The sequence below is a fragment of the Pseudorca crassidens genome, chromosome 6 (assembly GCF_039906515.1).
Source record: "Pseudorca crassidens isolate mPseCra1 chromosome 6, mPseCra1.hap1, whole genome shotgun sequence".
NCBI classification, from domain to species: domain Eukaryota; kingdom Metazoa; phylum Chordata; class Mammalia; order Artiodactyla; family Delphinidae; genus Pseudorca; species Pseudorca crassidens.
The window spans coordinates 87,775,182-87,800,553 of record NC_090301.1 but is presented as its reverse complement, the minus strand read 5'-3'; the positions used below and the strand labels follow the sequence as shown (position 1 = coordinate 87,800,553).

General features: G+C 37.6%; 1 protein-coding gene across 1 annotated transcript in view; it reads right to left on the bottom strand.

Annotated features, from left to right (window-relative positions):
- LRP1B (LDL receptor related protein 1B) overlaps positions 1-25,372 on the bottom strand; it is a 1,616,178-nt gene that overhangs the window by 1,441,303 nt on the left and 149,503 nt on the right. The window contains exon 3 of the mRNA XM_067742376.1: positions 9,534-9,656. Coding sequence (XP_067598477.1) covers positions 9,534-9,656 — 123 coding nt within the window. The remainder of the gene's footprint in view (positions 1-9,533; positions 9,657-25,372) is intronic.

Genomic DNA, 25,372 nt, shown 5'->3' with positions numbered 1-25,372 from the left:
TATAATTTTAGGGTTTCAACATGTGAATATTGAGGGGTGCAATTCAGCCCATAACTGATGCTATAATAGAAAGTTAGGAAACGCAATTTCTGAATTCCAGTTTTAGCCTTGTTACCCATTAGCTATGAGACTCTTGACCAAGCACCCTGTTTGTGCTTTAGATTTCTTATTTTTTTTATGGCCATAATACCTGGCCTATTTTTCTCAAAAAATAAGTACTATGTCAAAGGATATTTATTGATTCTAATCTACATGTCCTTAAATTATCAAAGTGCTATACAAGTATAAGTCCTTTCTATAATTACTGTTTCTGAAAGATTGAAATTATTAGCCTTATGACTGTATGCTGAAGTCTAAGACAAGAAGTTTACTAATAATTACTTTTCTCTTGGCAACTCCATCAGAGTTGTTGAGAAGTATTTACTAGTTTGTTTTCTTTCTTGCTTTTTAATACCCAAAAAGATTTGTGCAAGCTGAAAGATTCTCCCCTTTCGTATCGGATCCTTGGTTGGCCAAGGAATAAGGTCAAACTTTTCCCTCCCAAGGCATCATTTTTCAGAAAAGTAAAACAAACAAACAAAAAAACCCTGCAAGATGAGTAGACTGCTATAAGCCACCTTTACTGAATTGGTATCCTTCCACCTAAGCCCTATTTTTACCCATCTTCTCATGAACTTTACTCTTTGCAAGCAATTTCTCCCATCCCCAAAATCAAAAAAGGCTAATGTTACAGAGATTTTAATTGAAAATATTCAACCCAAAGTCAATTATTGTGCCTAAAACTGAAACGGGCCAATACAGCAATTAGTAGAAGGATGATACTTTTTGTCCTACTGAGAATTCCATAGGCATATTATAGTAGGGTTTTATATTCTGCTTTCAGGGAAGAAATAATATAAGATATGGGGGAAGGGAGAGAGAAAAAAGACATTGCCATTAAAATAAGTTCGTAGAACAAAACATCCTTCAGTGCTTCATTTAGCAAAATATGTCATTGCAGAAGCACTTCCGAGTGAAAGTCAAATGTAAATTTTATACACTGACTATAAAGAATAAAACCTCCTCTGGGAAGAAATTTGCTCACCCATGAAAGGTAAGAAGCCTTCACCCCCAACCCCACATGCTAGATTAGTTGTGGATAAGTGATGGATTGAATCATTTCTGAGAAGGCTCCTTGCTCAGCCTTCAGCTTTGTCCCAATAGAGCCCTGCAAGACCATTTGTTTACTATACCTCATCCCTTAAGCAAGGAGATTGTATCAGAGATGTCTCTAGAATTCAATAATTTTATTTAATCCCCTTTATTTTATATCATTTCAAAGTTTTCATTGCCTATAATTTCCAGTCCAGGCTGAGGGACATGAGTTCCTTTTTATCCTATGACCTGTGAACTTGGATCAGAAAACCAAACAGCAGTGGCTTCTTGAAGAACAGCAAGGCCTTCTGCAAAGCTGGTCTTGCTCCACTTCTGTGAATTGTGGTGCACTCAGGTTTATCACCTATGCCTCCAATCAAATTTGCTTAAAATTGCGGAGGCAAACTTTCAGAGACCCGTTAGCACATTGCAGGGCAGGATGAAGGGAAATGTCACCCTCCATCCCGTCCCCACTGTGCTGGGGAAATGAACCAACCTTAGACAGGCCCTTTCAATTCCCCATTATACTGTTCCTCACCTTCCTGTCTCCCCTTCATATCAACTCATAAGTGCAAGTCTCTTTATTATGAAAGAAGGGTCAATGTTTCTTGCCTCTTCATTGCAAAAGAGGGAAGCCTCAGAATAAAATGAAGAGCAAAACAAAAAGAATTGAAAGAGACATAAACTGCCCTCATGGGTCTCATATGCTCTCCCTTTAATCTGTAAGATCGTTTCCGCTTCTCTTCCTAACGAAAAGCTTAGCTCTGTGGCTCTCATATATTAGCTCACTGCAAAGTGACCTCTAAATCACTATTACTTAGAAACAAGGACCATATTTCCGTTCATTTTATTGTTCCTATAGTCTACTTTCAGTGCCCTATTCTGCTATTTATTTTTAAAGGGCAGTATCTGTTTGCTAATAACCTCCCACCTGAATTTTTGTTTTATTTCTCTGACCTCTGTTAAAGAAAGAAAGTTTAGAAGGAAACCGGAAAAGGATTTCTACCTCGTATCCTAGGGGAAAGGTCAGTGTACGAATATAAGGAGTTCATTAATATCCTCCTATCTAAATAAAGCTTAGAATCCTACAACAATGGAAATGCAGTCAAAGCAATGGTCAATTCATGCAGAGGCATATCTAACCCTAATAACTTACAGCCATTTTCATTTTTCACAAATGCTTCTATTCCTATTACCCAGGAGACATGGTGTGTTTACTGAATTATTCAATTAGAACTGATTACCTCCAAAGTCAGTATGATATAACTGTTGGGATAGCATCTATGTTTTTCAAATGATACCATATTTTTAAATTAGGTGGCCTAAGGCTTCCTTTTAGGAGTTAGATTCTTCCTTTCCTGAGTATTTATAAAAAGAAGGGCAAGTTGAAAGAAATACAAACTCTGCTTTCACCGATAACAGCCAACTTAGAGGGCATAGAAGGACTGTAAACTCAGTTTCCTCATTTCTTAAAATGAGATAACAGCTACATTTCAGGACTGCAATGTTGATTAAATAATATTATTCATTAATGTGTTTTTTAGCCATATATTTTAACTTTAGCTAATTCATCAACATGATGTCTTTGGAAGAGTTCTTAGGAAAAGCCACCTGTCCCCAAATAATGTCTACACCTTATTTATCTTAATGCTTGAGTGTAATATACTTAATTATTAAAAACTGTTAATAACTTCTCTTGAATTAGCGTATGTGGTAAATTAACCCTATTGCTAGCCACAACCTTAGAGAATAAAGCCAATCTTCAGTAAGAATGGGAGAGGGGGCAATTAGCGTGCTCTATCAAAAGACCCTCAGGGTAAGGTGCTTGGTCAGAGCTCTGGCATATGGAATACAGGGAGGGGGTGCTGGGTGGAGAGGGGCTCTTACTCTGGAACAGGCACTATTCTAAGCACTTTACTGTGAGGTAGGTACTATCATGCCCATTTTACAGATAAGGTAATGGAGACCCAGAATGACTTAGTCTGTTGTACAAGAGCAAAGATATTCATCTGGAGGAACTGGCTTTGGTGTCAAGCATCTGGGATTCAGAAGCCCTGATCATGCACTGTGCCTGCCACCTCTCCTCAGTGGATGAAGAGGGGAAAAGGAGTGAAGAGACACTGTGGCACATGCTACCTGGGGCCTCTTCTCGCCCAATATCTAGTCTTTTTCTTTACTAGCAGAACCACAGATCTTATTCTGGAAAGCCCTGTGGAAATACTCATTGCTCCATACTTTAGGTGATCAGTTCTGGCGAAGGACATCTAAGCAAGAAACCTACTGAGTTTGCTTTCCGTAAAAGTTACTATTCTCCTGACAAACAGATAGACTCAGCTGGCACTGGCTGTTTCTTTTTTTTTTTTTCTTTCCCTTCTCTCTGGCCGAAATGGAATTATCTACTGGGGAAGGTGGAAAAGCCCTACTGTGGCTAAAAGACTGACAGCTCCATGCTAAGAGGTAGAGGAAGCCTGGTGTCATTCTGGAGCTTCCATATTAATCCTGGATTGTCCACTTTTGCACCTTTTTATATGAGAAAAGTAAACCCTTATTTGTTTCAGCTCCTGTGTCTGTCCCTTATGCTCAAATGCAATCTTAACACGTAAGGAGATGTGCAAAAATAGAAGAAAGAAGCCAGCTTTTGCAGAGAATGCCATTTTGCCCAAGTCTGGCACCGTGTGGGAGTGGGTACACACACAGCTCTATGCCCCGTTCTTCCACTTTGCCCAGTTATGCTGCTTCCTGTGGCTGCAGTACCCGGACACGGCCCCACCTCTGCAGCAGTACAGCGGACACGGCTTAGCTAGGACACTGCAGTAGGGTTTGGCAAACTACAGCCTGCAAGACAAACCCAGTCTGTGGACTGTTTTTGTACAGAGTGTAAAACTAAGGATGTTTGGCTTGTTGTTCCATTTTAACTGTTTTACAAACAAATAAAAACAAAGAAGAATATGCAACAGAGATGACACAAGCTCAGGAATCCTAAAATATGTACTGTATGGTCTTATACAGAAAAAGTTTGCTGATCCTTGCAGAAGGACAGGACAGAGTAGAGTCAATATGAAAATTATTATAACAACTACAGTAAGTCCCCTGCATACGGCCATGTTCCGTTCCGAGAGCGCATTGGTAAGTCCAATTTGTTTGTAAGTCCAATGAAGTTAGCCTAGGTACCCAACTAACACAATTGGCTATATAGTACTGTACTGTAATAGGTTTATAATATTTTTCACACAAATAATATGCAAAAAATAAAGAAAACATTTTTAATCTTACAATACCTTGAAAAGCACAGTACCATACAGTACAACAGCTGGCATACAGGGGCTGGCATTGAGTGAACAGGCAAGAAGAGTTACTGACTGGAGGAGGGAGAGGAGGTGGGAGAGGGTAGAGATGAAGGGTCATCAGCAGTAGGAGATGGAGGGCAAGCTGCAGTGTCACTCACGCCTGATGTGGATGGCACAGGTTCTGGCTCCTTGCTGGATTCAATTCTATCTACCCTTTTGAAAAAACAATCCAGGGATGTCTGGGTAGTAGCTCTTTTTTTCTCATCATAGATGACATGGTTGCACTGGATTACATCCTGAACAGCTGTTGTAACCTTCGTGTATTGTTCTACGTTCTGGTCCTTTGCCTCAAAAACTAACAGTGCCTTATCGAATAAAGAAAATCTCCTTGCCATCTCCTGTGTCGTGAATCTCTTTGGTTCTTCAGTTATTTCCTCTTCCTCCTGTCTCTCTTGGTGTTTCTTAGCAGTACCAGCTACATTACCACTGCTTTTACGCTTGCTTCTGGACATCCTGGACTTGAAACAAAGATACTGTACTACTGTGCTCTATACAGTACTGTACAGTATACAAAAGCACAACCACTTGTAGAGGATGCACTCACGTGACAATGTATGCCAAACACGTGAACTAATTTACCATGATTGGCCATGTGAATGCACATCCTCATCTTTGAAAGTTCACAACTTGAAGGTTTCCATGTAGGGGACTTACTGTATCCAGGTTGCAAACCTTACCCTCCTATAATGTCATTTTTATACTCCCCGGTTAGTCAAAGAGTCGTCATATTCACAACATGATCTATAGCAGAAGGACTCTCTACGTGATTTTCTGAAGCGGGGTAGTGGAGGGCAATAAGGAAGAAGGAGAAGGAGCAGAACAAATACCTTCCTGACTTAAAAGGAGGAATCTAATTTTAAACATCAGATTGCCAAAAAACATCACACATCTGCTGCAACTGATTGTTGGAAAGGAAGTATCATTAAGCATTCAACAGAAAATCCTAGAAGGAATTATGTATCGAATACCTTGGAATAAAAGCACCTTTCAGGAAGACTTCCCTGTCACAGGGGGTACCAAGTTTTCATTCCACAAATAACATTTCTACTATTCACTTTAATTCTCGTCATACAAAATGCTAGACTTACAACTGGATTGAAAGCACTGAGTAGAAAGAGGGTGATTTTTCCTGATTTTCTCTTCTCATTGCCTCATAGGACCTAAAAGATGGTTAGCCATTTAGACACTTAACAAATTACTTCAAATAATGTAGCAAAATAAAGACTTTCATCTGTAACATAAGGCTAAAGAACCATTTCTCATATTCAACGGTAAGGATAGAAATTATTAAATTTCTCTAATCTCATATTTTAGAAAACTCATCCCAACATGCAGTCAGCTTAGTGGTAAATCAACCCCATTCAAGACGGGTTTCTTTGGCCTTGGATTGCTGTTAGTGAAATCTCACTTCTGCCCCATAAATAGTAGAAAATACCCCTACAACCTGGGCCTAAACAAACACAGAAGAGAAAGAAAATATGTGCCTGTTAACCTCTCAGATCCCCAAATACCTCAATGTCCTTTGATTTTCACTTCCTTTGTTTTTCTGTAGGCATGTTTATCTTCTAACGCATCTTTGTCATCAGCCTCTCACAAGTAAAGCTTTTCCTTCTCCTCGACAATATCTACTTTTTTCCCGTTAGAATTTTGTCAAGGCAGAGCTTTCACAATGTCATAATAAATTCTATGCTATATTGGTCCTCTTATCATTTTAGAGGCTAAGTGGATTTAGGAAAAATAAGTGCATTGCATCAGCGGTTTTCATCTACTATTTTGTAGATACAACATACTTTGTCTTCAGATCAAATATGATAACATACTTTTGTTCATACACTGAGCACAAAATTATCCTTCTTAAGAATCAAGCTTCAAGGTTTTTGATTTCTAGTATTTATCTTTCACATTGAATGTATATACATTCATATGATTATAAAATTACGCAATTATTTTATGTAGATCAGTGATGACTGCATACGAATGTTATAAAACAACACGTTACAAAGCACTATGCTTAGGGAAAATGGTAACTGTGAACATCTGGATTGAGAAATTTAAATTTGAAAAAGTCTGATTTTTCCATAAAGCTTTTTCTCTATGCTTGTCCAGATTTGAGTTAGTACTGAAACCACTTATCTGAAACAGGCTAATTAAATGTGGATCCAAATATGTTACTCAGATTAAACACCCAGGTTAAAAAAAAAAATGAGTATTTTTCTTTCTTTGTTATGTTGCTACATTGATATAAGAATTTTTTTTTAGTGTTGCTCTTGAGGATATTCAGCAATTTCGATGCCCGAGAGTAGAATAAGAATGACCAAAATGGGAAAACATTTTAAAACTGAATTCACCAAATTTTATCAAGGAAAATAACTATATACTTGAAAACTGCGAAAAATATCTTGAGGAGGTATGAGTTTCATTTTAAAAACTAGATAAGAAGAAAATCTATCTCTGTTTCAATTAACCCACATGCAATTCCTAATTTGAAGCTTCAGTCCGCCAAAGCCCCTAATCTCTGTGAATTGAAGGACCTACCTTTTTCCCCCGAAACACAAGGTGGTGTCTACCTTCTGGGCAAGATGGATACTCAAAACATTTTCAAACATTGTGGTTGAGACACTGACCATTAAGAACAGAAGCTCAATCAATCAGGGCAGATGCTGGCCAGCAAACACAAGCCTAGCTGACTGGCGTGGCCCTGCTTGGTATCGGCCACGTTCCTAGAAGCACAGAGCCGGCACGGGAGGGGGAGTGGAATACTGTTATCCACCCACTTTGGTATTCACTTTGGGGTCTCTTTCCTCTTTGGGTTTGAGTTTTGACCACCAAGGTCCTTATGCCTCCTCTGTACCACAGATCCTCTCCAGCCTGATTCTCCCACTAATCCCCCTCCTGAGTACAAAGGGAGCATCATTTTTCTCTATTATTCAAAAGCATGAAGGGAACTCCTGCCTAGACAGACCACACAGCCTTTTCTTCTCAATCACTTTTGCACTGTGCCAGGTACAAGTTCCAGGGCATTCCTCCTTCAACCTGCCTTCCTACGTATGGATTCTGCAAATCTCTCTCATGTCTCTGTCATGTTTCCCAACAGGAATTTGATAGTAGGATCAGGGCAAAAATGCAAGACTCCAAAACTCAAAAATTTAACTTTTTAGTCCGATTATGCCATGGCGATCATCCCTTGCATCTAACGAGAAGAAAACTCTTCTATGGCACCTAAATAGGGGAAGGCTTAAACAGTGTTAAGTCCCACTACTTATACAGGTGAAATGTAGTCCAACTACTTATGTATTTCATGGGCGGGGTATTTTATTATTGTTGTCTTTTCACATTCCTATACCATCTGCATCCATATGCAGAATTTTGAGATTCTTCTCCTTATTTTCCATTTTTAAACAACTTTGTTAAGGTATAATTCACCTACCATACAATTCACCCATTTAATATGCACAGTTCAATGTATTTAAATACATTAACAGAGTTGTGCAACCATCACTGCAATCTAATTTTAGAACACTTCATCACCTCCAAAGAGACCCCATACTCATTAGCAGACATTCCTCATTCCCCTCCACCCCACTGGCCACTGGCAACCACTTATCTACTTTCTGTCTCTATAGATTTGCCTATTGGGATATTTCATATGAATGGAATCATAAAATATGTGGTCTCTTGTGCCTGGCTCCTTTTCCTTCACATAATATTTTCAAGATTTATTCATGTAGCATGTATAAGTACTTCAGTCTTCTTTTATTGTTAAATAATATTCCTTTGTATGGATTTATCAGATTTTACTTATCCACTAGAGTATTTTCTTATTAATATACTTTTTCCTCTTATCATGCCTAGAACCTTAGCTATGCTATAGGGGTCTCGTAAAGGTTTTCAGAATGAAACTGATGAAATTGGTGAAAATCAGAAATGTAGTAAACAACTACAACCTCTTACTATCGAAAAAGCGATCTGTTCACATTGAAGAAAGGCAACTAATGCAAATATTCAAGTACCCATATGTCGAGAAACTTTAAAAACACGAGCAAACATGAAGAAAGTGAATAAGCATTGCTTCTGCTTTCTATCACCATGATTTTCATCAAAACTTATATTGGTTCCATCTATAAGACTTATAAACAAGTAGATAAAAGTGGAAAATGGAACCAATAATTATTATCTCTACAATATCAAGCAATAAGAGTGGTGGATTTTTCTTTTTTCATGTTGATTTCACAGAACTATGTAGTTGCTTTGAGGATGATTCTGAGAAGCTGACATACCTGTTTGCGTGGGGAGTAAAAACTGATATTAGCTGTGCTAGAAAATATCAATATGAAAATTTAGGGGACTCTTCACACTCCTTACAACAGTGGGTATTTAAAAGAAAGTGTAGCAGATTTAGCTGTCGTCCTGTTATTATTTACAATTTTGATTTAGTGGTATTTTTCACATGGGCAAAACCCTTAATGGACTCCCAAGTTAGACACAGTGGTACAATTATAATTAGGACTCATGTGTATTAAGAGTTCTGAATCTGATATTATAAAGTCAAAGAACCTCACTGCATGGATGGATAAATGTAGTTTCTATCTTTCAGGTGCAAGAGAAAACATGTTCAATAATTTGTGTAGTGCCCTAGATATTAATAGAAATAATATGGGAGCTAAAGCTTGATTAGTTCATTATTCCTTCTATATGCTCCTCTGTCTCAAAACGTGTGAGATAAATTATTGGAGAGGACCTTATTCCCTCTCAGTGCTGTGTTTTCAAGGACTTTTTTTTCTCTTCAAGTCAATTTTTTTCTAGGAGTAACACAATCACATTGAAATAACCTTGCATTTTCTTCCCTTCGTAAGTTAATTCACACGACAAAACTGCGTTTTATGCTCTCATTCACGTAGTCATTTTAAAGGACACACAAACAAAGGGTTTTAAGTTTTTAGGCTATTTGGGAAAAAAAAGAATAAACGGAAACAGCAGTCATCTGTGAAAACAGCTGACATTTAGTTTCAAAGGTAAGGTAAATCCGAATGGCATGAGAACCTTTCTACTCACAGGTGTCTAAAGATTCGTCTGAATCATCAGGGCAGTCTGGGTCCCCATCACACAGCCAGCTCTGGGAGACACAAGTCACATGATCGTGGCAAAGAAATTCACCAGGATCACACAACTGCTGATCTGAAAATGAAAATGTTTCAAAATAAAATATGAATGATCTGAACATGAACACAAGAGCAGTACAAAGATGAAATGTGAGAAGGCAATGCATAAAAGGTCTATGAATGTGGTCCCCATTTTCTGTTCGGCAACAAAGCTAAACCGATTATTTTTCTTATTTTTATCCACTCAGCTCAAGCACTCAATTCTGATAGACTTAACTTTGTTGTGGTCTCACACAATCTATCCTGAAAATAGTTAAGAATTCTATTTGTGTTTAGGACTAGAGGCTTCCTCATATCAGATAAGGCATAGAGCTATCGCAGCAAGCAGGTTTTATAGAAGATGTTGATCCAAAGCAGAAGCTCTTGAGCAGAAAAATTTTAGTTTCCTCCTCTGCTCCAAGACAATGAAAAATCAGCAATAAAAATTAAACCTTGTACGTAAACTCCATCTCTTAGTATTTAGTTCTTAACTATCCAACCTTATGCTAGAGCTTCATGCCTTTACATCTGTTAGATACCCAATATCATAATATATTTTTCACTACAACTTTCCAATTGACAGTTTCTGCTACTGGACAGTGAGGGTGATAGTAAAATCCCATAAAGCTTTGTTCTAACTCAGGTTTCTACATTTGATCGTATTCAAAAAGTCCATTATTTTCCTTCCATTGTTTCAGAATATTTAGGATCTGTTGCCTTTCCTCAGGTCCTAGTAAACTCATCAGATGTTGTTTTTTGCAGTATTCTTACTTATGCCCTATAAGTCCATTCAACAAAATATTTCTTTTTTAAAAGTATTTAAAAACATGTCTGAAATAGAAATGTTTCTCACAATTGATGACCTCGGAGTGTGAAAGAGTGTTAGGAGTGTTAGACATTTGATATCACTCATTCTTTGTTATGTATATACAGGAATGATCCAACGTCAAAGAAATCCATCAGTAAATATGTCTTTCAGTATATACCAAATGCATATTCTAAGTGATACAAAAGAATTACACCATAGCTTAATTGGCCTTTTTCCCCTAGCAATCTACAAAATGGCGGCGCATCTTCCACTTAATCATTTGATAAGATACAGTATGTCTTTCCTTTCTCTCCCTCAACCTCTTCCCCTGACCCCAAAATAACTTAAAACAAATATACTTTACAAACACACAAACACATCCAGACACACACAAACACACACCTTTCATCTATAATTAACTCTTCCCACTCTCACACTATGATATTTTCTGAAAATTCATATATTTTACCTTATTATACACCATCAATACCACACTCATTACCACTGCTATCATAATTATTGTTGTTTTTTTTCACATTAGGTTGTTTGTGCATACTTTGAATTTGGCCTTAGAGTTGGTGCTATAGAATCAAAGATGTATAAGTCTCAGTCTTTGTCTTGAAAGATGCAGTCAGGCTACTTACACCAACAGATCCCAAAGGAAAAAAAAAGTACATCGTATACCAAAAGTTGCCAAATAAGTGATTTAGAAAATAACTGCTAAAAGGAGGGATCACAGGTAGAGACAGATGGATACCAATACAAAGAAAAGTCTGGGGATAGAAGCATGATTTTAAACGTGGGTAGGCTGTGGATAAATGGAGAGTAAATACAGGACATTTCAGACAAGAGGTAGAGTAATAAAAATTGTTAAGGCAGTAATTATTGAAATGCATTTGAGACAAATGTTTTATACTAAAGTTGAAATGACATTCAGGTGATAAGATCCATCTCGGCTTTTCTCCACCAAACATTATGTGTGATATTTCTAAGTATGTCCTGGTGTTAGAGGAAAGGGACTTAAATTCTGCTTTAGACAGTCATGTAACCTTTGTAGTTAATGTAGGGAAAGAGCACATGAGAAAATTCAAATTATTTTTGCTTATAGACAGAGACTATATGATTTATTACCAAACAGGGAGAGTTCTGAGGGTGAAGGAAGACATTAATAATTACACGGGGGCAACAAGTATAAACCAAGTCTATTCCAGAAAAATCAGAATGACTGCTCATTGTACCTATAGCTAGTCTGCATTGGATCTATGATTTTGAGATGCTAGGTTTTCTCTTCCTTCATTCCTCCCAAACTATAACCAATTGCTATAAGAAAAGGGGAAAAGAGATGGTGCCTTGCTAAATGCCACTGTATAGTGTCTGTCTCAGTAAATAATCAACAAGTTATTTGTTGAAGTATAAAGAAATAAAAAGGGCCAACAGAACAATTTATAGTGCTGAAAAATAGTGTCTCAAAAACATAGGTCAGGGACTTCCCTAGTGGCGCAGTGGTTAAGAATCCGCCTCCCAATGCAGAGGACACGGTTTAGAGCCCTGGTCCAGGAAGATCCCACATACTGTGGAGCAACTAAGCCCGTGTGCCACAACTACTGAACCTGCACTCTAGAGTCTGCAAGCCACAACTACTGAAGACCGCACACCTAGACCCCATGCTCCACAACAAGAGAAGCCGCTGCAATGAGAAGCCCACGCATGGGAACGAAGAGTAGCCCCTGATCTCTGCAGCTAGAGAAAGCCCGAGTGCAGCAACAAAGACCCAATGCAGCCAAAAGAAAAAAAAAAAAAAAAGGTCAGGGTTAGTAATGAAGAACCTTGAGTACCACAGGAAGCATTTTGTAGATAATTTGAAGCCATGGACAATTACTTAAGAAATGGTATTTATGTTAAAATAAGCTGCAAAGTCACCTGTGAGGAGACTACTGCAATTGTCTAGAGAAAAGTTTAAGATGATTGGGGTAAAGTAGTGGGGACTAAAATGGAGACTGTGCTCCAAATGATCTAATAGAAGAGTTAGGAATTAGTGACTAAATAGTTGAAAGACTCAAATATGCCTCCAAGTAAATAGCCTCAAAAATTGATTAGATGTGGTCTCAAAACCAAGATAAGACATAGAGATGGGGAAAAAAAAAGAGAAGATATTGTACATGTGAGTGTAAATGTGTGTGTGATCCTTGTCATGGGGGCAGTGGAATAATAATAGTAGGAATAATTAGCATTTTTATCGTGCTCTGCAGTTCAAAAAGCAGTTCCACCCGATATCTTAATTTGTTCATTCATTTATTTATTCAACAAATATCACTGAGCTTCCAGTATGTTCTAGGGACTGAGGATACAATAGTGAGGAAAACAAAGCAGAATCCCCTGCCATCATAGAGCTTACGTTACAGTGGAGGATAGAAACAGAAACAAAATAAACACGAGTTAACTGCAAAGTATATTAGAAGATAAACGCTATGGAGAGATGGGGATTAAGGGTTGGAGAGCAGGGTCAGGGGGTGGACATACAATTTTAAATAAGGTGGTCAGAGAACGTGTCACAGAGAATGTGACGTTTAATAAAGGCTTATAGAAGGTGAGAGTGACATCCATTTGAATAAAAGGTCATGTGCTAAGAACCTCTGGCAATATTCCATTTTATATACGTACCACATCTTCTTTACCATTTATCTGTCAATCCATTTAGGTTGCTTCCATGTCCAGGCTATTGTAACTGGTGCTGCAATGAACATTGGGGTGCATGTATCTTTTCAAATTATGGTTTTCTCTGGATATATGCCCAGGAGTAGGATTGCTGGATCATATGGTAGCTCTATTTTTAGTTTTTTAAGGAAACTCCATACTGTTCTCCATAGTGGCTGCACCAATTTACATTCCCACCAATGTAGGAGGGTTCCCTTTTCTCCACATCCTCTCCATCATTTATAAAATGGAATATTACTCAGCAACAAAAAGGAATGAAATAATGCCATTTGCAACAACATGGAGGGACCTAGAGATTATCACACTGAGTGAAGTCAGTCAGACAGAGAAAAACAAATATCATATGATATCACATATGTGGAATCTAAAAAAATGGTACAAGTGAACTTACTTACAAAACAGAGTCACAGATGTAGAAAACAAATTTATGGCTACCAAGGGGGAAAGTGGGGGGGGATAAATTGGGAGACTGGGATTGACATATATACACTAGTATATATAAAATAGATAACTAAAAGGACCTACTGTATAGTGCAGGAAACTCTACTCAGTACTCTATAATGGCCTATATGGGAAAAGAATCTACAAAAATAGTGGATATATGTATATGTATAACTGATTCACTTTGCTGTACGCCTGAAACTAACACAACACTGTAAATCAACTATACTCCAATAAAAATTAATTAAAAAAGAAAGAACCTGTGGCAAGAGGGAGCCCAGCAAATTTAAGGAACACTAAGGAAGTCTGAGTGGCTGGAAAAAATGTGAAAGTGGAAGAACTGAGGTCAGGGAATCAAGGAATATGGTGTAGAGGTTAGCGGATGAAGATTCTAGTTTTACTAAAAATCAAGACGGGAAACCATTGGAATGTTCTGAGTAGAGAGACACAATCTAACTGACTTTCTTTTTTAAAGGATCACTCCAGGTACTGTGTGGAAAATAGAGTGCAGTGAAGTGAAGGTAGAAGTAGGGAGGTCAACGAGGATGTAATTGCAATAATGCGGGTGAAAGGGAGTAGTTGTGCGAATACATGTGTTGGTGAGGTGGAGTTTCAAGACTATTTGATAAGGAAACAAGTCAGATATCTTTCTACCATCTCATTAAATGTCAGGATCTTACACTCAGATCTCTGACCTCAAAAGTATGACTTTGCAACAGTTTTTTTGAAATATACTGACTATGAGATGCTTGGGAGACTTCCAAGAATAAATATGCAATAGACAGTAACACACAAGTCTGAAATTCAGGAGAAACATCAAAACTGAAAACACAGAAAAGAACTGGAGCTGTAAGAAGACAGTGAAAAGGGGCTTCCCTCGTGGCACAGTGGTTGAGAGTCCGCCTGCCGATGCAGGGGACACGGGTTCGTCCCCCGGTCTGGGAAGATCCCACATGCCGCAGAGCGGCTGGGCCCGTGAGCCATGGCCACTGAGCCTGCGTGTCCGGAGCCTGTGCTCTGCAACGGGAGAGGCCACAACAGTGAGAGGCCCGCATACCGCAAAAAAAAAAAAAAAAAAAAAAAAAGAAGAAGACAGTGAAAAGCATAGGAATAGATTTCGATGAAATTAAAGTGAGGTGGGGGAAGAGGGAAAGACAGAGACAGAGACAGGGAGAGAAAGGCAGCAAAGTAAGAGTAGGTCAGGCAAGGAGACAGAGGAGACAGAAAGTTTAGTCAGAGATACAAGAGAATAAGGTCAAGGGGAAAGAGGATGCACTAAAATCATGAAAAATTTTAAGAATGGATTGAGGAAGGGGGTCACCAGTGACCAAGTTCAAGTATGATAAATTCTAATAAGATAGGGTAGACTTGTAGGCTGAGGGAAAGGTGCCACTGAAGGAAGAGAGATTGGAGGCTCCAAAAGGATAGGCAAGTGCAGCAGTTTCCCAAGAACTCACAGGGCTGGAAGTAAAACCTAAACAACAGTAGGAGCACTTGCCCTGAGGAAGAAAGGATAGAAAAATGAGACAGATAAATCATTAGCTGGTAGGGGAGAAGGTTAAGGTATCCTTACCTGGTTGTGATTCCTCAAAGAACTGAAAAGCAAGATTAGTTTTCGTAATTTGAAGAAGGTAGACTTGGAAAGAGTAGTAAAGATTGAGAATGAGTAGAAAATTGAAAAGGAAGTCAACTAGAAATCTGTGAAAGGATTTCTTTCTAACAGCAATGAGAATACAGTTAAGGTTGAAAACTATATATTTGACAGTTGATTTCTTTTCTATGAATGCCCAAATGTTCACCTGCATTGAGCCATAGATACAGAATAATGCCTTGAGAAAATCCCAGAAGAAAGTCCCTTGGGAAAATATGCAAACCACCCATCCTCAACATATATGCACATGTATATAGACACATACACAAAACCATCATGATTCAAAACAACTTTTTTTTTTCAGGAGTGAGACATACTTAAGGGGATTTACCTAATGAGCCTATGTTATCAGCTTGCTAAGCAAGCTCCAACCTTTAAAGGGAGTTTGCATAGTTGCAATTTTGAGGACAGTTTTATATTATCCCTCTAGGAAATAGCAGTTAAAAATAGCTTGCTACAACCCACCTATTTATTTTTCACCTTGATACTCCATTTCAGGGTCTGTTTCTAAAAGCATTGGTTATAGGATTAAAATAAGTGAATTTTCAGTATTTCAAGGTGATTATTTTAAAATACATACACTGGATTGAGTTCCTTGAATCAGAAGCTAAATATGTTATGTCTATGTGTATTTTCCATTTATCCTATTTAATGCTTCAAGCTACACTTCTGAGATTGCCAAACTAATCTTATTTTATATGTCTTCCTATTGTATGAAACACAATATTATACACTGTAATTAAAACAAGAAGCTTATGAGAATGTGCAGGAAGTTTCGCTTACATCCCTAAGGAAGAAGATCACAGCTAGCACTGAGAGACCTTCAGGATGGCAGACGACTAAAATGTGGAGATCAACTTCTTCCCCACAAATACATCCGAAATACATCTACATGTGGAACAACTCCTACAGAACACCTACTGAATGCTGGCAGAAGACCTCAGACCTCCAAAAAGGCAAGAAACTCCCCATGTACCTGGGTAGAGCAAAAGAAAAAACAGAGACAAAAGACTAAGGATGGGACCTGCACCAGTGGGAGGGAGCTGTGAAGGAGGAAAGGTTTCCACACACTAGGAAGCCCCTTCACTGGTGGAGACTGGGGGTGGGGGGGGGGAAGCTTCGGAGCCACGGAGGAGAGCACAGCAACAGGGGTGTGGAGGGCAAAGTGGAGAGATTCCTGCACAGAAGATCAGTGCCGACCAGCACTCACCAGCCCGAGAGGCTTGTCTGCTCACCCGCCGGGACGGTCAAGGCTGGGAGTTGAGGCACGGGCTTCGGTTGGAGCGCAGGGAGAGGACTGGGGTTGGCAGCGTGAACACAGCCTGAAGGGGACTAGTGCGCCACAGCTAGCGGGAAGTGTGTTCAGGAAAAGGTCTGGAGCAGCCGAAGAGGCAAGAGACTTTTTCTTCCCTCTTTGTTTCCTGGTGCGTTAGGCGAGGGGATTAAGGGCACCTCTTAAAGGAGCTTCAGAGACCGGCGTGAGCCGCGGCTATCAGCGTGGACCACAGAGACTGGCTTGAGATGCTCAGGCTGCTACTGCAGCCACCAAGAAGCCTGTGTGCAAGCACAGGTTACTAGCCACACCTCCACTCCCAGGACCCTGTGCAGCCCACCACTGCCACGGTTCCATGATCCAGAGACAACTTCCCTGGGAGAACGCGTGGCGCGCCTCAGGCTGGTGCTATGTCAGGCTGGCCTCTGCCACTGCAGGCTCGCTCTGCATCCGTACCCCTCCCTCCCCCAGCCTGAGTGAGCCAGAGCCTCCGAATCAGCTGCTCCTTTAACCCCGTCATGTGTGAGCGAAGAAGAGACGCCCTCAGGCAACCTACATGCAGAGGCGGGGCCAAATCTAAAGCTGAAGCCCAGGAGCTGTGTGAACAAAGAAGAGAAATCTCTGCCAGCAGCCTCAGGTGCAGAGGATTAAATCACCATAATCAACTTGATGTACCCTGCCTGCATCTCTGGAATACCTGAATAGACAACGAATCATCCCAAAATTGAGCTAGTGGATTTTGGGAGCAACAGTAGACATGGGGTTTGCTTTCTTCATCTAATTGTTTCTGGTTTTATGTTTATCTTAGTTTAGTATTTAGACTTTATAATTATTGGTAAATTTGTTTATTGATTTGGTTGCTCTCTTCCTTTTCTTTTAATATATATATTTGTTTTTTCGTTTTTCTTTTTGTGAGTGTGTATGTGTATGCTTCTTTGTGTGATTTTGTCTGTATAGCTTTGCTTTTACCATTTGTCCTCGGGTTCTGTCTGTCTGTCTTTTTGGGTTTTGTTTTTAGTATAGTTTTTAGCACTTGTTATCATTGGTGGATTTGTTTTTTGGTTTGGTTGCTCTCTTCTTTCTTTCTTTTTTTTAATTACTTCTTAATTTTTAAAATTTTCAATAATTTTATTTATTTATTTTTATTTTAATAACTTTCTTTCTTTCATCTCCCTTTTCTTTTGAGCCATGCAGCTGAACAGGGTCTTCGTGCTCCAGGCAGGTGTCACACCTGTGTCTCTGAGGTGGGAGAGCCAAGGTCAGGACATTGATCCACCAGAGACCTCCCAGCTCCACATAATATCAAACAGCAAAAGCTGTCCCAGAGATCTGCATCTCAATGCTAAGACTCAGATCCACTCAATGACCAGCAAGCTACAGTGCTGGACACTCTATGCCAAACAACTAGAAAGACAGGAACACAACCCCACCCACAGCATAGAGCCTGCCTAAAATCATAATAAGGTCACAGAAACCCCAAAACACACCACCGGGCACGGTCCTGCCCACCAGAAAGACAAGATTCAGCCTCATCCACCAGAACAGAGGTACCAGTCCACTCCACCAGGAAGCCTACACAACCCACTGAAACACCCTTAGCCACTGGCAGCAGACACCAAAAGCAATGGGAACTATGAACCTGCAGCCTGCGAAAGGGAAATACCAAATACAGTAAGTGAAGTGAAATGAGAAGACAGAGAAACACACTGCAGATGAAGGAGCAAGGTAAAAACCCAGCAGAACAAACAAAGAGGAAATACACAGTCTAACTGAAAAAGAATTCAGAATAGTGATAGTAAAGATGATCCAAAAACCTGGAAATACAATGGAGAAAAAAAAAATGTTTAACAAGGACCTAGAAGAACTAAAGAACAAACAAACAATGACGAACAACACGATAAATGAAATTAAAAATTCTCTAGAAGGAATCAATAGCAGAATAACTGAGGCAGAAAAACGGAAAAGTGACCTGGATGACAAAATAGTGGAAATAACTACTGCAGAGCAGAATAAAGAAAAAAGAATGAAAAGAATTGAGGACAGTCTCACAGACCTCTGGGACAACACTGAATGCACCAACATTTGAATTATAGGGGTCACAGAAAAAGAAGAGCAAAAGAAAGGGACTGAGAAAATATTTGAAGACATTTTATTTGAAAACTTCCCTAATATGGGAAAGGATATAGTCCAACAAGTCCAGGAATCACAGAGAGTCCCATACAGGATGAATCCAAGGAGAAACACACCAGACACATAGTAATCAAACTATCAAAAATTAAATACAAAGGAAAATATTAAAAGCAGCAACAACAACAAAAAACCAAGTAACATACAAAGGAATCCCGATAAGGTTAACAGCTGATATTTCAGCAGAAACTCTGCAAGCCAGAAGGGAGTGGCAGGACATATTTAAAGTGATGAAAGGGAAAATACTACAACCAGGATTACTCTACCCAGCAAGGATCTCATTCAGATTTGATGGAGAAATTAAAACCTTTACAGACAAGCAAAAGCTGAGAGAGTTCAGCACCACCAAACCAGCTTTACAGCAAATGCTGAAGGAACTTCTCTAGGAATGAAACACAAGAGAAGGAAAAGAGCTACAATAACAAACCAAAAACAATTAAGAAAATGGTAATAGGAACATATATATCGATAACTACCTTAAATGTAAATGAATTAAATGCCCAACCAAAAGACACAGACTGGCTAAATGGATACAAAAAGAAGACCTGTATATTTGCTGTCTACTTCAGACCTAGGGACACATACAGACTGAAAGTGAGGGGATGGAAAAAGATATTCCAAACAAATGGAAATCAAAAGAAAGCTGGAGTAGCAATTCTCATATCAGACAAAACAGATTTTAAAATAAAGACTACTACAAGAGACAAAGAAGGATACTACATAATGATCAAGAGATCAATCCAAGAAGAAGATATAACAATTGTAAATATTTATGCACCCAAAATAGGAGCACTGCAATATATAAGGCAAATGCTAACAACCATAAAAGAGGAAGTCGACAGTAATACAATTATAGTAGAAGACTTTAACACCCCACTCTCACCAATGGACAGAACATCCAAAATGAAAATAAATAAGGAAGCACAAGCTTTAAATGATACATTGAACAAAATGCACTTAATTGATATTTATAGGATATTCCATCCAAAAACAACAGAATACACTTTCTTCTCAAGTGCTCATGGAACATTCTCCAGGATAGAACATATCTTGGGTCACAAATCAGGCCTTACTAAATTTAAGAATATTGAAATTGTATCAAGTATCTTTTCTGACCACAGCGCTATGAGACTAGATATCAATTACAGCAAAAAATCTGTAAAAAGTACAAACACATGGAGGCTAAACAATACGCTACAAAATAACGAAGAGATCACAAAGGAAATCAAAGAGCAAATTAAAAAATATCTAGAAAAAAATGACAATGAAAACTCGACAACCCAGAACCTATTGGATGCAGCAAAAGCAGTTTTAAGAGGGAAGTTTATAGCAATACAATCCTACCTCAAGAAACAAGAAACATCTCAAATAAAATACCTAAGCTTACACCTAAAGCAATTAGAGAAGGAAGAACAAAAAATTCCAAAGTTAGCAGAAGGAAAGAGATCAGATCAAAAAGAATTGAAAAATAAATGAATAACACAATATCAAAGATCAATAAAGCTATAAGCTGGTTCTTTGAAAACATAAACAAAATTGAAAAACCATTAACCAGACTCACTAAGAAAAGAAGGGAGAAGACTCAAATCAATAGAATTAGAAATGAAAAAGGAGAAGTAACAAGTGACACTGCAGAAATACAAAGGATCATGAGAGATTACTACAAGCAACTACATGCCAAAAAAATGGAAAACTTGGGGAAAATGGACAAATCCTTAGAAAAGCACAACCTTCCAAGACTGAACCAGAATAAAGAGAAAATATAAACAGACCAATCACAAGCACTGAAATTAAGACTGTGATTAAAAATCTTCCAACAAACAAAAGCCCAGGACCAGATGGCTTCCCAGGCGAATTCTATCAAACATTTAGAGAAGAGCTAACACCTATCCTTCTCCAAGTCTTCCAAAATATAGCAGAGGAAGGAAAACTCCCAAACTGATTCTACGAGGCCACCATCACCCTGATACCAAAACCAAACAAAGATGTCACAAAGAAAGAAAACTACAGGCCAATATCACTGATGAACATAGATGCAAAAATCCTCAACAAAATACTAGCAAACAGAATCCAACAGCACATTAAAAGGATCATACACCATGATCAAGTGGGGTTTGTCCCAGGAATGCAAGCATTCATCACTTTATGCAAATCAATCAATGTGATAAACTATATTAACAAATTGAAGGAGAAAAAAACATATGATCATCTCAATAGATGCAGAAAAAACTTTTGACACAATTCAACACCCATTTATGATAAAAACCCGCCAGAATGTAGGCATAGAGGGAACTTACCTCAACATAATAAAGGCCATATATGACAAACCCACAGCCAACATCATTCTCAATGGTGAAAAACTGAAACCATTTCCACTAAGATCACGAACAAGAAAAGGTCGTCCATTTTCACCACTATTATTCAACATAGTTTTTGAAGTTTTAGCCACAGCAATCAGAGAAGAAAAAGAAATAAAAGGAATCCAAATTGGAAAAGAAGAAGTAAAACTGTCACTGTTTGCAGATGACATGATACTATACAAAGAGAATCCTAAAAATGCTACCAGAAAACTACTAGAGCTAATGAATGAATTTGGTAAAGTAACAAGATACAAAACTAATGCACAGAAATCTCTTGCATTCCTATACACTAATGATGAAAAATCTGAAAGAGAAATTAAGGAAACACTCCCATTTACCATTGCAACAAAAAGAATAAAATACCTAGGAATAAACCTACCAAGGGAGACAAAGGACCTATATGCAGAAAACTCTAAGACACTGATGAAAGAATTTAAAGATGATACCAACAGATGGAGAGATATACCATGTTCTTGGATTGGAAGAATCAACATTGTGAAAATGATTATACCACCCAAAGCAATCTACAGATTCAATGCAATCCCTATCAAACTACCAATGGCATTTTTCACAGAACTAGAACAAAAAATTTCAAAATGTGTATGGAAACATAAAAGACCCCGAACAGCCAAAGCAATCTTGAGAAAGGAAAACGGAGATTGAGGAATCAGGCTCCTGGACTTCAGACTATACTACAAAGCTACAGTAATCAAGACTGTATGGTACTGGCACAGAAAAAGAAATATAGATCAATGGAACAGAATAGAAAGCCCAGAGATAAACCCACGCACATATGGTCACCTTATTTTTGATAAAGGAGGTAAAATATACAATGGAGAAAAGATAGTCTCTTCAGTAAGTGGTGCTGGGAAAACTGGACAGCTACCTGTAAAAGAATGAAATTAGAACACTCCCTAACACCATACACAAAAATAAACTCCAATTGGGTTCAAGACCTAAATGTAATGCCAGACACTATAAAACTCTTAGAGGAAAACATAGGCAGAACACTCTATGACATAAATCACAGCAAGATCCTTTTTGACTCACCTCTTAGAGAAATGGAAATAAAAACAAAAATAAACAAATGTGACCTAATGAAACTTAAAAGCTTTTGCACAGCAAAGGAAACCATAAACCAGACGAAAAGACAACCCTCAGAATGGGAGAAAATATTTGCAAATGAAGCAACTGACCAAGGATTAATCTCCAAAATTTACAAGCAGCTCAATATCAAAAAAGCAAACAACCCAATCCAAAAATGGGCAGAAGACTTAAATAGACATTTCTCCAAAGAAGACACACAGATAGCCAACAAACACGTGAAAGGATGCTCAACATCACTAATCATTAGAGAAATGCAAATCAAAATTACAATGAGGTATCACCTCACACCAGTCAGAATGGCCATCATCAAAAAAAGCTACAAACAGTAAATGCTGGAGAGGGTGTGCAGTAAAGGGAACCCTCTTGCGCTGTTGGTGGGAATGCGAATTGGTACAGCCACTATGGAGAACATTATGGAGTTTCATTAAAAAACTAAAAATAGAACTACCATAGGACCCAGCAATTCCACTACTGGGCATTTACCCTGAGAAAACCATAATTCCAAGAGCCACATACCACAATGCATTGCATCTCTATTTACAATAGCCAGGACATGGTAGCCACCTAAGTGTCCATCGACAGATGAATGGATAAAGAAGCGGTGACACATATATGCAATGGAATAATACTCAGACATAAAAAAGAAACAAAATTGAGTTATTTGTAGTGAGGTGGATGGACCTACAGTCTGTCATACAGTTAAGTAAGAAAGAGAAATACAAATACCATATGCTAACACAAATATATGGAATCTAAAAAAAAAAAAATTGTTATGAAGAACCTAGGGTTAGGACAGGAATAAAGATACAGACGTAGAGAATGGACTTGAGGACACAGGGATGGGGAAGGGTAAGTTAGAACAAAGTGAGAGAGTGGCATAAACATACATACACTACCAAATGTAAAACAGCTAGTGGGAAGCAGCCACATACCAGAGGGAGATCAGCTCAGTGCTTTCTGACCATCTAGAGGGGTGGAATAGGGAGGGTGGGAGGAAGATGCAAGAGGGAGGAGATATGGTGATATATGTATAGCTGATTCACTTTTTTATAAAGCAGAAACTAACACACCATTGTAAAGCAATTTTACTCCAATAAAGATGTTAAAAAACAAAACAAGACATGATGGCCATTTTTTTGTGAATATGCCATGACTGAAGTAAAATTATATTTGCCCTTTGTTAGGTACAAAGTCTATATGTTTATATAACTTATATAATGATAACATATATGTCTATATGTTATCATTATATAATCAGATATTCAATACCCTTAAATATTTTTTGTCTATTTAATCTCTTGACTACTAAGTCTGTTTAAATCTCTACCATAAAAGTGGAATAGTCCATTTCTACTTGTCTTTTGGACACTTGCTTCCTGTATATCTCAAAGATATATTGTTAAGTTATGATACATTAATATATTGATATAAGATATATTGTTATATGATATATCACTATGATATACTGATATGTTGTTCATGGTAATGGTTGTTAAATCTTATCGGCAAATTTTAACTCTATCAAATAAAATAATTATCTTTTTGTCTTAAAAAAAGAAAGCTAGTACTGTGTCTATCTCTTTATAATAATAGACTCTCACAACCAAAAGACATAAAAAGATTAGGACAACCATAACCTATAGAGTTTACTGAGTTTGGATTCATCCTGGCATGAGAAAAGCTTAGTATAATAATCCTGCTACACATAAATGAAAACATCTAATTACTTATCTTAATAAAGATATATAATAATATTTTTGGAGTTTGGATGTAAATGGCCTTAGCTGAAAGATTTTATATACATGAGATGCCACATATTAGCTAATTTATGTTTTCTCATTTTAACATCATGATGAACTGCTAATTTCAATCTTTCTAAAAAACAAGAACTATCAAAGTCAAATACTAAAACTATTATTTATCAATAGGGGTCTATTGAACAACTCTGTAGCCTCTAGTTCCTTGAGTATTTCATCATAATTATTTTATAATATTGTTATGTCATTTCCCTTAAAAGTTGACTTGCTATTTAAATACTAATGAGAACATTAGTTTACCAACAAATTGTGTACTGAATGTATAACAGGGCACCATATGGGAACATTTAAAGGACATATACATGATGAACTACGGTAGCTAATTAAAAATTAAAGATAAAAGAAGGGTAATACCCACTCAACTGCTGAATTACTGAGAAGTCTTATTCTTCTAATTAAGTTAAAGAATAAATAGGTACAACCTCTTGCACAAGCTAAGTATGAGGGAAATGCTCTGAGTTAGGTTTTCAGAACTTTGTTAATATGAAAAATATTTATTTATTATATCTATATCTCATTGCTAACTTAAACATAGGTATTGTAGCTACTGGGTGCTGAGCTCCTGGAAGACAGAGGGTTCTGTCTTAGACTTCACATTTGCCATAACAAGGTGATTTTAATGGAAAAAAAATCAAATATTCTATAAAGAACTATACATTACTTTTAGAAAGAGAGGGGGGAAAGAAAAACCAAAGCAATTCTAGTGGTTTTTGTTTTATTATCAAAATGATAAATAGCTTTATTTACTTAACCACAAAAATAAAGCTAAGTTTCCCCATGCTTAAAATAAAATACCCTGAACAGCAAATATTATACCATATAAAGTTAAAGCATCCATGAAAACTAAACATCAAACTTGAGAGAGATTCTATGTTATCCTCCAGAGTCTCTTAAAGACTATACTGAAAATTACACTTTTTACGATAGCTGGTTGTACAAAGGTAACTTAGACAAATATGTTAACAATAGTTTTTTTAAATGATAATTCCTTTAGGAATATCATTATTTTAAGTGTAAGATAAAGTGAAACTCACCATGTTAAGTCCGTGCTTAATAAAAATACAAAAATAGATTTGGATTATACACATTTGGAGAGATTGGTAGAGGGAAGGTAGGTCAAAAAGGGTCACACCTGGTAGCTTCATTTTGGCAAGAAAATATATCTCCTTCACAAAATTTGTGGTTGATTGAAAAATAAACCTTATTATATACAATAAGATTATAATTCATGGTATCATTTATTTATGCTAAGTCCATCCTTAAAAATCTTTCCAGGCCTATATCAGAGAGTCAGTTAATAATGAAGAGTATCCATATTTGAATGATAACATGGTTTTTAACTAATAATTCCCATTGTCATGCTGAGTCACTACTGATAATTTAGAAACATAATT